Raw genomic sequence first — 15,838 nt, 5'->3', positions numbered from 1 at the left:
TTATTAATGTTAAATTTTTAACTTTTATATCGTCTTCATAATTAAATGAATGGTTATATCTTTATACAAAAATTAATTTACCTGGTCTGGAGTTAAAGGTGAAGTTACCCTTTCGCCTCGAGCCTCAATAGTTCGGTGAGTTAAAGCTTTTGCTAGAACATCGCTATCACATCCAAAAAGCTGCAAAAAAATATGTAAAATTTACATCGTTATGGGGGTACACCTTTTACAAATATAAAAGTTAATCACAAGGGTCAACTTTATGTACTTACATAGCCCAAGCACACGGGAGAAAATTATTTTTACATTTAATTCAATAATACTCAAATCATTATCTCATGGATAAGCCATAGACAATACTGTATAAAAACAATATGATTAACCCTCTTACCCCCAAGCTATTTGGAACTTTCCAGCCCTTAACCCCCAGGCATTTTTTTTTTCAAGCACATTTTGCAATATATTTTTTTTAAATTGCTCTAACAGCCTTAGTTTTTGTCATAGAGAGGTCAGGTTGGACTCATTCTTTTGGAAAATGCCTGAAGTTTCTCATAAAATTATCAAAAAAATGCAACAAAATGTTAAGAGCAGTTTTTTTGCGAGGACGTACCAGTACGTCCATGGGGGTAAAGGGATGAGTTTTGTGAAACGTACCAGTACGTCCATTGGGGGTAAAAGGGTTAAGAGAACAATAACTTCCCACAGAATTCATGTTAAAAAATATATTTCTTTTAAAGATTAAATTCTACATATTCAACTTTTCTGCTAGGTTCTCCACCCCACACTGCAAATAGAAACTATTCCAGTAAGCTATTTCTGTGAAGCCCACTCAAAATGTTATTGGGTATGAGTTGGAATAATATAAATTCCATCAAAGCAACAAACAAAAATGTTCTATACCGAGCTTGCATGTTTCACTTCTTCATCATTTTCAATTCGAGCATGTCCATCATCATCAGCTTTGAATTTGATGTTGCCTACATGCAAGATTGCTGCCACAACGCACCAGACTGCTTCCTGTTCATCAGTCTTGAATTCAAGCGTGTCCAGGGCATGATCAACAGCTTCAAAATCTGCACGATCATTAATGGAATTAACGGTACAACTCTGACCCTGAAAATTAAATTAAGAATATGATTAAAGATTTAATACATTATCTACAATGAAATGTAGAATTAGTTAAAAAAGACTAATACTGAAAAGAACATACTGCTTGTCATGACAATTTCCTCAAAATTATTTTGTGTAAATAAGAAATATAACACATGTATATTGCAATATGGGCAACAATGATTCTGAGAAACATTAATACACATGCAATGAAAATTTCTGTTCCCTGTTCCTCTACCACATATATTAAACTATAACAACCACAAAAGACAGATTAACCATTGGTCTTATTTATGAATAAAAATCAAGTCCCAAGCCTCGTATGTTTGTAAAAACTTCCATTTTAAAATGCTTCACACTGCATAGCATAGATGGACAAGTGTACACTACTTTACTTGAGTATGTTCTAGATTAGATGTTTTAAAAACCTTAAAAAATCATAAATAATTTTCTAGGTTTTACCTTGATCCATTTACTTTAAATTATCATGCACTTCTCACATCTACAGCTGTATTTCTGTCCATTAGAGTATGTACCTTGTCGTCCCCCTGGTTACATCACAACTAACATTTACTGGTGGGTTAGCTGGTATACCTTTTCCCAGTCACCTCCAGTACTTTTTGCTGTAATTGATGTTTCCAACATCTTTCTACCACTTAGATCTTACTAAAAGCACAGACAGTTACCAAGTCCTGCTTTTATGCTTCCTGGTCAGATGTACCAGATGTTTTTTTAATTAAACTTCTGTATTTGATACTCTCTCTCTCCCAAAAGTTACTCTTACCACAAACAAGATTCATATAAGTCCTGTAACCTTTCCCCCAAAAAATTCTAAGCACCATTTGAGGTCGAGGTCAATAAGTGATTAGCCAACTGACTAAGGTCAAAACTAATTTTCCTCGACATGTTAAATACATACTGTACTGTAATGTATTTGTGAATAAGGACAGATTACATATAAAACGAGATATAGACAAAGATGATCTACTAATAAACAAACTACATAAAATATACTTCTAAACTGAATACAATAATTGTATTTAAGATGAATAGATTGTTGTCATGATTTAAAATTCATACAGGGTATTAATAAAAGAATTACTTTATAAATACTTTTTCTCCCAATAATAAGAGAATACTATACATGTACTTGAATACATACTGTACACCAAAATGCAAAATTGTGCAGGTTACAGTGAAGATTCATTCTTGGTGAAAGAAATATGAACATGAAACATTTTAATATTATGAGGATGAACAATTCTTTAAGGGTTAAATAGAAACTTTTATTAAGTATTTTATAATTGATTTAATAGAATGTAAAAGAAGCATGTAGAATGTTTGCTTAGTACTGTACAGTATAAGGAATATAAGCATCAATTTGCCGTATTATGCTTTTTGCTTTCCCCATTGCATAGCCCACTGTGTAAGTGCCATGAATTAATTATTAGTGAAATACAGAGCTAAATTTTTAGAATATTTATAATGACCATGAAATACCATGATAATTATGACATATAGAGCGCTCTCAAGAGTAAAAGAAAAATGGTTAAATAGTACCATGCTTTTCCCATTAATAATGTGAAGAAAATTAAACATTACAATTGTTTGTCTGAATAACCATTCCACCATACAGACATAGTAAGTTTCGTGCATTTATATCAGTATACCCAACTAGAAAGGATACATACGGGACTAAAAGAAATATTTAGTCTATTTCTACTTCTATTGCGATTGCATTAGGCAGTATTATGATGCAGTGCAGGCAGCTACATTACTGGCCAACTCACCTCTCCAAATGAATTTAACGGCATATCTGGATTCTCAGGCTGATTCAAGAAGACATTGATGAATTATGCTTGCAATGAAGACAAATCACTACCAAAAGCAGTCTACATAATACATTGCATAGCAATCAATTCCAAAAAGAGTTTCTACAAGTGCAATTTATACCAAAACTATATCACTGAGAATGAAGCTAGTCCTTCAACCAAAAATATATTCCCAATTAAAAGAAATTTTTACTGAAAATCTTTTCCTCATGAAAATCCTTCAACTGAAATTTTCATTCCCTTCTCACCTGCTTCAAGAAGTGGTACTGGTTTGGATCTCGCTGAAGGTGGAGTTTCTTGATGAGGTCGTCAGGAGCACCAGCCAAGAGCTGATAGAACACATGGAAATTTCTTTCTCCTTTCTCCTGATGAACAACACGAGACTTCTCCAAGAGATAGTTCAAAACGTGACCACCAACTGGATCACCCTACAAGAAAAATAAATATTACTGTATAAGTATTTAAAAATATCTTGATGATACACTCAAAATGAACTAATACATACACTCAAAATCAACTAATAGAAATTATATCTATCAAGTTGCCATGGAAAAAAATTGCAGCATTTCATCACAGACCAAATTAAAACTCGCACTAATAAAATAAATAGGAAGTTGCGTATCGCATCTATAAAAAAAAATCAAATACAATGTAATAGAATGGTACAATAATCCATCATAATCACAACTACGCTAACGAAATCCATTGATGAAGATTACATGAAAACCTATGGAAGAAATCCTCAATCAATATGTAGGTAAAAATCTCATTCTAATATAGCTACTGCATATTGTACAATAAATAGAAGGAAAATGAAATGATACTTTAACAACAATATGGTAGATTTCTGTTACTATTAGAAAAAAATATAATCAAAGAATTACTGTGAACCAACAGTCATGGTTACCAGATCAAATACTTGACAGATAATATTTTACATAATTATACATCTTGACATACATACTATAGCCTCCCTTTGTATACTGCCATATAGTTGCTGAAAACTAGTTGAATGTGTATCACCATTATACTTGACTTATAAAGCCAAAAAATAATATTTGCTATTGACATTTATAAAATCAACAAAACACACACTTCATTACCAGAGAAAACATGGCCTATCATGCTGTAAGTTTGCCGAGGACCTAAATGTATATGCAACAATTTTTAGTAGAGATATTGTATGGTTTTATCAAAGTCATAAATTGTAAGATTCAAAGTGTGGAGGCATCTTTCAAAGGCTTTGCCAAGCCCAGCATGTTATTGAAGGTACAATTCGTTAACAATCAGCTCTATGATAAGATTGCAGTTCAATCTGAAATCTTATCACTACATCATCATCTGTAATAAATGTCAACATAGATCCCTGCTAACCTTCAAAAGAAGTGTTGAGAATCTAACGAGATTGCATTACCCTCTACTAAAGGAAATTAAAGCTGAAACTAAGCAAATTTAAATTAAATAGGTTTTTTTGGGCTCGAGCCATGTTGTCCTATTGGAAGTCCCTCTACGGCAGCTTTCTACTTGGGATATTTCTGCAAGAAGGAATCCCAAGTAGAAAGCTGCCTCATATTATCTTCCATCAGGACAACATGGCTATCTCACCCAAAAATAGATTTTTCCTATGTCAAAGTCTGTTATGTAATATGACAGTCTTGCGAGAATTTCAGGTAAAATTACTTGATTATCTCATCTCAAATTAAACAATCTAAAATGACCCCGATAAAACTGTAGACTGATCTGAAGATAGGGAAGACGGAGATGGAAATACGAGTCACCACACTTCCCATTTTGTCCTAATTCAGTGATCTAGAATGTTCTAGATACTTTCCAAACTTATCTTCCTATTAAAGGGATGATTTCCCCACCATTAGACAGATATTTTCCTTGATAAGCTAGTCATTTATTTTTAAACTTTGACAGTTAACAACAACAAAAAATTCATTACTGTAAATCACATTTACAATAAACTTAATGAAATGAAATTCACGTAATATTACACGTGGAGAAGCTTCCATATACATTTTTATAATTCAAAAGAAAGTTCATTCTTCTAAAGTTCCAAAAACTGAACTACCAAGAAAGAATAACTTAAGAACCCTTTAAAACAGCATTATAAGAAAGCCTTCAAAGTTAACAAAATTAAAAAGAAAAATTGTGTACGCTATCTCAAAAAATAACACTTTAGTATTGATCATAAGTGACCAAGCTTTCAGTGCTCAAGTACTATCATAATATAAAATTTTCATATTTATATTTTTATGGAGCTTTTAAATAACATAAAACTGTAAGATTACTGTACAATTAAAAGGCAAGTCACGTTTATAAAAACATGAAGATGGTAGGCTAATATTTATATTCCTTATCTAATCCAGATAAAAATAGAAGGGCCAAAGAGTTTTTCCAACAGCATTTAATTTATATAATTTTTCAATTTAACTTGCCTTAGGAGACTAGCAATATATGCTATACAGTAAACTTTATCAGCCAATGATAAGGGTTAAGTACTGTAATATCTGATGACCTTTCTGCTATCAGCATATAATTTAATCTTAAATTAAAACCGTTCATCTCTTCAAAACTGTGTCACATGTACTGTAACAGAGGCTTTTATCAACACAATGTGGTAATTAAATAGACTGTTGCATATTTCTTTAAAAACCAAAAACTAATAATTTTAAAAATGTGGCAGCCATTCTTAGAGAATAGTGTCATTTTTTCTACCTTGAGGTCCATGAGCAATAAAACTTCTCTACTATTTACACATTTTAAATATATCTGAATGACAGGACATGCCTCATCACATAGATTGAGACTTTTATTTCATAAATAGTAAACTGAATAGCATTTTCTAGTTTACTGTAGAAAAGTGGATCTGTCATTCTTCAAGTCATCACAAATCTCTTTATAAACTAAATTCTCTCTCTGATACTGACGCGAGGAACACTATTCAACAATGATTTTTAATGTGGAAAGAAAAATATGTAAATATCAAACATCATTGTCACCTCCAAAAATAAAACTAAGAACTTGAGAGGTAAAAGTTACAAAAAGCATTCTTTTTTTTTTATAATTTACCCAAGATTGGAGCAGTGGTGTATATAAGATCTTAAACTTAATATAATTTTCATATTACATTTTATATGATAAAAAATATGCATAATGCATCTATAAGAAAAAAATCTGACCACACTGTAGCTCTATATATAAGATTTTGAAAAAAAAAAAAAAAACATTAAGTTTCCAGAAACCATACCTAGATTTAAAGGCATTGCCAAATGATGCCAATTCAAAATTCTCAAGTTAAACTACCGTTATATACTAGGCTAAAGTGGTATTGAATCCTCAAAAAAAAATTTCTAGACTAAACTAGTATAAATGGGCTGATTAAACTACTTTATCTTCGCTAAGTAACTAATCTCAAGATCTTTAACCATTAAATTGGTGCAAAACTTTTAACAAACCATATTTCTTGTGCAGTATATTTTTGTTCTATAATACACGTTATGAAGTTCACACTTCAAAAAGAGTTACAGAACATTGAAAACCACTTAAAGGGTTATGCAACAATTAAATCTAAAATTTCTGGCTCATGACTTTTAAACCAAACTTACAAAAATAATGAAGAACTGTAAAGCCCGAGCTCGCAAAATTTATCTTTAAAAAACAGGAAATGTTAAAATATCAGCAATACTGTATTGTACAGTACCTTGAAATTGAACTCGATGTCCATGTACTTCCCGAAGCGTGACGAGTTGTCATTCCGGTTGGTCTTAGCGTTGCCAAAGGCCTCCAGTACAGGATTCGACTGCAGGAGACGATCTCTCACCCTGTCCATCTCCCGACGGTGGAGGGACGTCGCCGCCAGGAAGCGAAGTACCTGCTTACTGGCTTCAGTCTTTCCTGCACCGGATTCACCTGTGGAGGATGTGCATCATTAATCATATGCTGTATACAAATTTTTAACCCTTTTACCCCCGCCATAAGGTTCGTTTGGGGGCGAAAGGGTTAATAAAAATATTATCCAGTTATAGAACCATTCAAATGATTAAGCTTATAAACCTGAGAATATTAAGATGTTTTTTATAAAAAAAAAAAAAGTCTTTAATATATCATCAAGGTATTACTAAAATGCAATATTTTGTTTTAAAAGCTTGAGGGTCTCAACTAGTATTAAGTCCATACCGTTACGCGTTAAAAGTAATCTTTAATATTTCAGTGGCTGCCACAGTCTTTAGTAAATACTAAAGAAAAAGAAACAGATTCATATCATGAAATGAAATATTATGATCTGTAATATACGAGGAAATGGAGACGGAATCTCAACTTTCCTAAAGATAATCAACTTGTAAATAGTGTTCCAAAAATCTTATTTGAAAAATACAATAAACAATTGCCTTTTAATTTTATTGAAGACATTAAAAGTTACTAGATATTAAATATTCAGCCTAATAAAATGCATTATGTAAAATTTCCGAGCACTAAAAAAATAAATATCAATACATATTTAAAAATAAAAAAAATGCTGTATTTTCATGTAAAAGAAAAAAAAAAGGCTCTTATAAAAAGATAGATATACACAGTAAGCTACAGTATTATAAAATTTACCTGGCTTGGTCAACTTCTAGGTCTAGGATATCAATTTAGTAATAATAATTTCCTTTACAGCATTTCAAAACAAAATTACACTGGTTGGAAGTTAATGAACACCAAAAAAAAGAAATTCACTCTAATATAATGTTTCAAAACATAAACAGAACAGAGATAGATGTATTCATGGAATTGGAGGGGAATAGGGGTTTCACAGTTGTACTTTGAAGTAACAGTAAATAAAGGAGGGGGGGGGGGCAAAAAGAGGAAAGAAAGGATGACAGAAATGAGAGAAAGCAATGGTAGTACTTGAACCTTAAATGTCAGTGAAATAGAAGTGAGCAGTATTACCACTCTAAGTACATTTTAACAATAAAAGTAGTTCCTGACGACAGAGTAAATATAATCATGTTTTCCTTTTATGGGATGATGACATGAAAATAATAAATGACTATAATTGATTATGTATGAAAAAGCTAACTCTTTAGCATATTAAATAATAAGAACGAGATAATGTCCATATACATCATAAGATAAATAACTGCATAAATGGGGAGTTTAGTATTATGGAAAAAAAAACAATTTTAATAATTACAGACACTTTAATATGAAATTCCCAACTATACTTAATATATAAGAATAAAAAATTAAAATTATCATATTTAATAAACCGGGTTTAAATAAAGATATACACAAATAAATAATCAAAATGGAAAGTTTTAAATAATAAACACAAGGTTAAAAAATGCATTAACGTAAAATTCACTACAATTCAAGTAAAATATCTTTAAAAAAACACAAAAAGATTAAAAAGCTAAAAAATAAAACATAAGACTCCAAGAGATATTCTTCTGAGGTGCTTCGACACTAAAATACGTTTAGTGATACTGGTGAAATGAGATAACTTATCAACATGATATCTGCCCTAAAATTATGAACTTTTTACATGATAGCTATAATTTGGAGTGGCATATTATTAGGATGTTTCTTAAGTTTACAAGGAATTATTATTATTATTATTACTATCCAAGCTACAACCCTAGTTAGAAAAGCAAGATGCTATAAGCCCAGGGGCTCCAACAGGGAAAAATAGCCCAGTGAGGAAAGGAAATAAGGAAATAAATAAATGAAGAGAACAAATTAACAATAAATCATTCTAAAATAAGTAACAACGTCAAAACAGACATGTCATATATAAACTATTAACAACATCAAAAACAAATATGTCATAAATAAACTATAAAAAGACTCGTGTCCGCCTGGTAAACAAAAAAGTATTTGCTCCAACTTTGAACTTTTGTAAGTTCTACTGATTCAACCACCCGATTAGGAAGAATTTGTCTATATCAATTTAACGTCGAATAAAGTAGTTCACAATAAAAGGCACTATATAGGGCTACTGTAAATAAAGTACAGTAGCAGCATTTTACGCCATTATGATTTGATGTGCTGCTTTGTTGGAAAACTAATTACACATTCCTATATTATCGTAGCATATAGTCATGATGATTGCCTCATCAACAATAGGATAGAGTCCTTGGTAGCGCTTGTAGTAGGTTAATTATTTAATAGCAGTACAAGAAGTTGCCAAATATTGACATGTTTACTAAATTCTACGCCAAGCTTTGATGAAAAGTGCTGTGTCCATTAAAGCAAAAGGGGAGACAGAGAGGAGGGAGAGTGGAAGAGCAATAAGTACATGACAAGTATATTCATACCATGGATCATTAATATGCTACTTAGGACGTGTGGCTTCCACCTTCCAGAATTGAATGATGTCTACGCCTATGGACCTTATGAACTCTCTCCACTGAGGCGATTGTCATATTAGTGGGAGATCTTAGTGAATGCAATGCTGGTCATACCACATTTCCGTTGCGCATTAACTTACACAATGTTTCTCGGTGAAAATAACTAATTGAGGATTATTACCCAAGTGATATTTGTAATGGAAATTAATAATTTATGATCATATAGTCTACTGTTCTGGTTACGTTTGTTTTGGGAAGCGAATAAGAGTCGGCTGACTAGCTGTTGGATAGGACAACACGTCGTGTAGCCATGATGGAAGTAGAAAAAAAAATGTAGCTAGAAGATAAAATCACTTGGTCTTATAAAAACTCTCACAGCAATTAAAGTCTAAGTTCATATCTTCTTTCCCATATCTTTATTTTCAAAACTTGGCATTCACGGGTCTTTGTAAAAGAAGCCTCTATACCCTTTAGTTTTTATTAATTATATAAAAGCGTAGGCCTACTCATACGACACAGCTTCATTAAAGAAACCGACTATTCAGTTGAATATGCAAAATTAACAATTTACACGATTATGGAGAAAAATTGACGGCTAATATAATCAGAAACTATTCTTTCATAAGACACCCGTATTTGGAATCCAGTGAATTATCTGTTCTAGATAGTAAATCTGGTCAACATCAATTTATATCAGGAGAGCCGATAGCATTAAAATCACTAACCGGTTTAACATGGCACTTTTGAATAGGCAATTAGGAACTAAATTGATAATACAGATATTTACTTAGACCTTTACAGCAAGCATTAATTAATATCATTCTTAATCAGATGTACATATTCGCATGGACCAAGTACAGACATTAAGATAAAGGTTTTACTTAAACATGATTTAAATTTTGTATTATCACCATTATCTGTATTATTATCATTACTCTTATAGCTATGAGTTTTAACAAGACAACAGGGATACTTTATATATATATATATATATATATATATATATATATATATATATATATATATATATATATATATATAAAATAAAAGTCAAATATTACCATTAGGACCCTCAATGGCAAGCAAATGGGGCTGACCCATGTTTCTCCATTCATAATTAAATTTCTTTCATTTTCCAACGTTAGCATAAATGACTATTAGTCATTCTCATTGTCGCTCAAAATAGCAAAGGAAAAAATATTTTTGGAAGGAGAGCTTTTGCCATTTACAAGCTCTCCAAGACAAAAGGTCAGTCGAAGAAGCAACAAAAAACAAAAACAACAACAGTTGAAAAAGCTGGACACACAAATCAGTTGAACGGAGGTCACACGCCAAGGAAATCTCATGACCCCATTTTCACCTAAATTTGAAGATTCTTCTGGAGGTCACGGAAGTTAAATGACTATTAATAGCAAGTACTTTCGATTGACCTTATATCTACGGTAGCAGAAACCAGTGATTCATTTCAACTTCACTTCATTTACTTGGTGTGTCTTTCCTTTCTAGGGTCCTTTCTGCTTTTCTGATTCGAGTAACAAACTTGGCTCGCAGCAGTAGTAGTAGTAGTAGTAGTAGTAGTAGTAGTAGTAGTAGTAGTAGTAACAACAACAACAATAATAATAATAATTACTGTCAGAACCTTTATTCAATCAAAAAATTAAGTAAGTCCTTAGACCCTGTTGGAGCCCTTGGACTTACAGCATCATGCTTTTCCAACTAGGGTTGTAGGTTTACTACTACTACTACTACTAATAATAATAATAATAACAACAACAATAATCAATATTCATTTGATTATACAAAGTAACATTAACAGAAAAATCTACATAGTTCAGATAAACTCAACATTGAACAAGACCAGAGCAGGTACAGCTCGTTTAAAGTAGTTCTTATCAGGAGATGTTATCATTATCTGAAGAGCTGGGGTAAACCACAACTCTTACGAGCTACATAAGGAAAAGTTTTAAAATCTGTAATGTATGTATTTATGTACGTATGTATGTATATATATATATATATATATATATATATATATATATATATATATATATATATATATATATTATACATATATATATATATTATATATATAATATATATATATATATTATATATATACAGTATATATATATATATATATATATATATATATATATATATATTATATATATATATATACAGTATATATATATATATATATTATATATATATATATACATATATATATATATATATATATATATATATATATATATATATGTATATATATATATATATATATATATATATATATATTTCATATATATATATATATATATATATATATATATATATATATATATATCAGACCACAGGTTACGTTAAATTAGAGTTAAAACTAACACACATTCTTCAAATAATAGGTTACGTTAAATTAGAGTTAAAACTAACACACATTCTGCAAATATTCATGATTACATTAGATCCCAAATTATCGCCTACAAATCTACCCAACTGTTTTGACTCCCAAAGATTGAAGCAATCTGGCAATATACCATCTGTGTATGTATGGATGTTACGCAGTCAACACACGAAATGTAAACGGGTGTTATTATTAAATGACTTGGTTAGCTTATAAAGTAAACATAACTTCATGTTTACGGAGTTGAAAGCCGGTTTCAAAATGTCACTTGATACGAAAGCTTAAACAATGAACTTGGAATTTTAAAACCGGAAGATCTGAGCAACGAAGGGTGAAATAGCGTTTGTTTTCAAGGATATAGACACGGAGTTTGCCTATCACTCTTTAAAAACTTTTAAAAACACCGTAATTTTAATTGGAAATTCTCAGTAAAAATATACTGTTCTCAGCCGTATTTCAGTAAAATACAGACGACCGTAATTTTACCCACTTAGTTATCATCTTTTACGGGTAGGTGACCGTAATACAACTACGTCAATATATTCATTATTAGAACGCTAAATGTCTGGCAACATTTATTCCAGAATTTTACATTTTTTTTTACGGCAAAACACTTGCGTGTTCCCAAGAATCCTAAGTTACTATGTATTTCTGTTTCTATACTATCTCACAATTGTTTCGGTACTATCTCGAATAATTAAAAGCTGATTGATGAACTATTTCATGATTATCTTTAATTACTTGTGATCAAAGGAGGAAGAAATTAGATTTTGAGGCTAATCCCATCGAAGATTTTTTTCTATTTCAGTATTAAGAGGAAGCAGCTTTAATGGAACCATTTCTACAACGTAGCGCTCTCTCTCTCTCTCTCTCTCTCTCTCTCTCTCTCTCTCTCTCTCTCTCTCTCTCTCTCTCTCTCTCTCTCGCCCGTAATATAATTTAAGGTCCCCAGAGGTTAAAATTCCATAAATTTAAAACTCTCTCTCTCTCTCTCTCTCTCTCTCTCTCTCTCTCTCTCTCTCTCTCTCTCTCTCTCTCTCTCTCTCTCTCTCTCTCTCTCTCAACAAAATTTACAGAACTATAATATCATATCACACGTACGCAAACACAACTATAAATTAAAAACACAGATAATAAACTACTAAATACAAACAGACAAGATGTAAACACCAGCACAAAATCACCTTTTGTAAAAGACCATTGGCAACTTACCTGAGATTAGGATGCAGTTATCCGTGACCTCCGAGGTCATTGACCTATAGGCATTTTCTGTGATAGCGAACCTTTAAAGAAAGATGAAAAATATATGATTTAAATCTGTATGAAAAATTCCAAGTTATTTAGTTCATAATAGTTAGTCTATTTAAACTAGAAAAAATATGAATATAGATCTAAACAATGCATTTGATTTCTTACAAATTACAAAATTATTTTCTAACAATTATGAATTAAAAAAAAAATCTTAAAATTATGAATTAATAAAAAAGTTCTTAAAATTATGTATTCAAAAATTTCTTACAATTACGAACTATTAAAAAAAATTCTTACAATTATGAATTATTAAAAAAAAATTCTTACAATTATTTATTAGAAACGAAACATCTTACAATTATGATTTTTAAAAAATTCTTACAATTATGAATTAAAAAAAATTCTTACCATTGTGAATTATCAAAAAAATTATAATTATGAATTATTAAAAAAAATCATTATAAATATCCATATGCTTAAAACCCTTTAAAAATTTATCCCATTTCCCAAAACAATGAAAATCAAATATAACTCAATAAACATTAAAATTCCGATTTACATATTTTCAAAACAGAGAAGAATACAATTTTTATTCCATTTAGACTTGACTATGATAAAAGTGTAATTAATTTCATGTATGGGTCAAAATACTTACACATGTGGAGGCACTTCGTAAAAATTGACATTTCGATATTTCTCCAGAAGTTTGTCTGTGTAGAGACCCAAGTCTTTGTAGGGATTGACAGAGACCAGTACTTGGCCAATGTATGTCTGTAATAATAATAATAATAATAATAATAATAATAATAATAATAATAATAATAACTATGGCATCTTTATAGTTTATATATACTAAATCTAATTTAATATTGTTTAATGATCTTGAATTGTTTTATTTTTTCTTGTTATTACTTCTCTTGTTGTTTGTTTATTGCCTTGTTTCCTTTCCTCACAGAGCTATTTTTCCCTGTTGGGGCCCTTGGGCATCAAGCTTTTCCAACTATACTCAATTTTTTTATGAGGCGCATTTGCACCGACTCGCAGCGGTGCCCTTTTAGTTTGGAAAAAGTTTCCTGATCGCTGATTGGTTAGAGTCATCTTGTCTAACCAATCAGCGATCAGGGAACTTTTCCGAGCTAAAAGGGCACCCCTGCGAGTCGGTGCAAATCTGCCTCACTAAAAAGAATTGACTATAGGGTTGTAGCTTAGCTAGTAATAATATAATAGCTATATCTATATATGTCAAGAAGAATTTATAAACGTAAATAATAACCGAGAGATAATCTAGTCTTAAACATTATTACTATCTAAGCATAAACTGCCTATTCAATATGTTAGAGGATCTAATACATAAACAACAAGTAAGATAAAAAATGGACACGGGCAGGACATATGATAGAATGACATAATAGATGGACATTAATAATAACAGAAGGGGTCCCTAGAGATTGCAAAAGAAGCAGAGGAAGGGAAGAGAAGACGATGCATTGACGATCTAAGAAAATTTGCAGAAGCAGAGAAAGAGAAGACGATGAATTGACGAACTAAGAAAATTTGCAGAAGCAGAGAAAGAGAAGACGATGGATTGACGAACTAGGAAAGTTTGCGGGTATATACCGGGATAGAAAAACCATAAACAGATGAAAGTGAAAGGACATGTCTGAGGCCTTTGCCCTGCAGTGGACTATCAACGGCTGAATAATAATAATAATAATAATAATAATAATCTTTTTTTCCCTTCCTCCCTTCTCAAGATAGAGACGGCTGACGAAATCTAACCGAGGCCCTTTGCATCAATAGGCGCAGATGATGATGATGATGATGATGTGTCTCCCCAATTAAACCAGTTTCTAATTAGTGACTTGAATTAAGACATCACGGAGTTAAACTCACTGTAATCTTGATTGTGACATTAACCTCATGAAAAATCCCGTACTCTTAAGACATTGCATAATGAGCATTAACCAGGAACTATGATGTATTCAAGAATGCTGATTTAGTGACATTTAAAGGTAGAAGAATCTTCAAGAGAGCAATGTAACCAGTTAAGAATCTGATGTTACAATAGAAAAAGTAAAAGTAATAACTATTTGTTTATCTCATACCGATATGGAGTATCTTTAAACAAAGTTTTAATTGGCGAGAAATTCTAGAATAAATTGTTTTTTTCATTTATTACGAAATATACATTTACAATTTATATATTAATATTGTATATACATCATAATATATTTACATAAATTTTGTAAATAACACATTCACAATTGCACTTTTTATTATTATTCTAAATATGTTTCTTAAATTACAAACATATTGACTCGTAAATACCTTTTGAACAGAAGTTTTAAATTCCATTTTATTTACATCAAAAGTATTTTGTATTCCTTGAGTATAAGCCTGATTTATCATCTAAATCGGTTTCTTTTATAAAACGAGAAAATATAAATAAAATAAAGATTACTTGAGATTTTTTTATCTTTTCTAGAGATGCTTTTAATAAATGTATACAATTACCGAGTAAGTCATAACGATGAGTTCATAGATAAAACACTTTTTATTTTTTTTTTTGGGGGGGGGGAAATTTCTTGAAATTGTTTGTGCAAGAAAGCAGTCGTCGTTTTTAAGACGACCATTATCAATTCAAGAGGTCGTTGACTCATTGGGGTCAGAGGTTAAAACATTTCAGAACGGTGCCCGGTGTAGTCTCCTATGATGCCATATCCTATACCAATTCTTCATTTACGGAGAATTTTATCATCCTGGATTAAATATAGAATTGACATCACTTCAATGACCGTTTCCGGAATTTCTCTCTAGGAGTGGAATTTTCTAGCGAGTTCCCAAGAACATCCCGTCTTCCCGAAGCTCTCGGAATTAAGACGACCTAATTCGGGAAGGCTAAG

General features: G+C 31.0%; 1 protein-coding gene across 3 annotated transcripts in view; it reads right to left on the bottom strand.

The window, feature by feature from the left end:
* The window catches only part of Myo61F (Myosin 61F), a 52,549-nt gene that overhangs the window by 35,092 nt on the left and 1,619 nt on the right, over positions 1 to 15,838 (bottom strand). For 2 of the 3 annotated variants that reach the window (XM_068372815.1, XM_068372816.1), the window contains exons 2-8: positions 13,591 to 13,706; positions 12,897 to 12,967; positions 6,652 to 6,860; positions 3,191 to 3,370; positions 2,901 to 2,939; positions 901 to 1,113; positions 82 to 180 (exon numbers count right to left, since the gene is read on the bottom strand). In XM_068372815.1, the coding sequence (XP_068228916.1) occupies positions 82 to 180; positions 901 to 1,113; positions 2,901 to 2,939; positions 3,191 to 3,370; positions 6,652 to 6,860; positions 12,897 to 12,967; positions 13,591 to 13,706 (927 nt within the window). The remainder of the gene's footprint in view (positions 1 to 81; positions 181 to 900; positions 1,114 to 2,900; positions 2,940 to 3,190; positions 3,371 to 6,651; positions 6,861 to 12,896; positions 12,968 to 13,590; positions 13,707 to 15,838) is intronic. The other variant, XM_068372817.1, reaches the window with a different exon arrangement.

This window comes from Palaemon carinicauda, chromosome 4, assembly GCF_036898095.1.
Source record: "Palaemon carinicauda isolate YSFRI2023 chromosome 4, ASM3689809v2, whole genome shotgun sequence".
Lineage (NCBI taxonomy): Eukaryota > Metazoa > Arthropoda > Malacostraca > Decapoda > Palaemonidae > Palaemon > Palaemon carinicauda.
The sequence above is the reverse complement of the archived record's forward strand: the minus strand, read 5'-3'. Positions and strand labels throughout refer to the sequence as shown.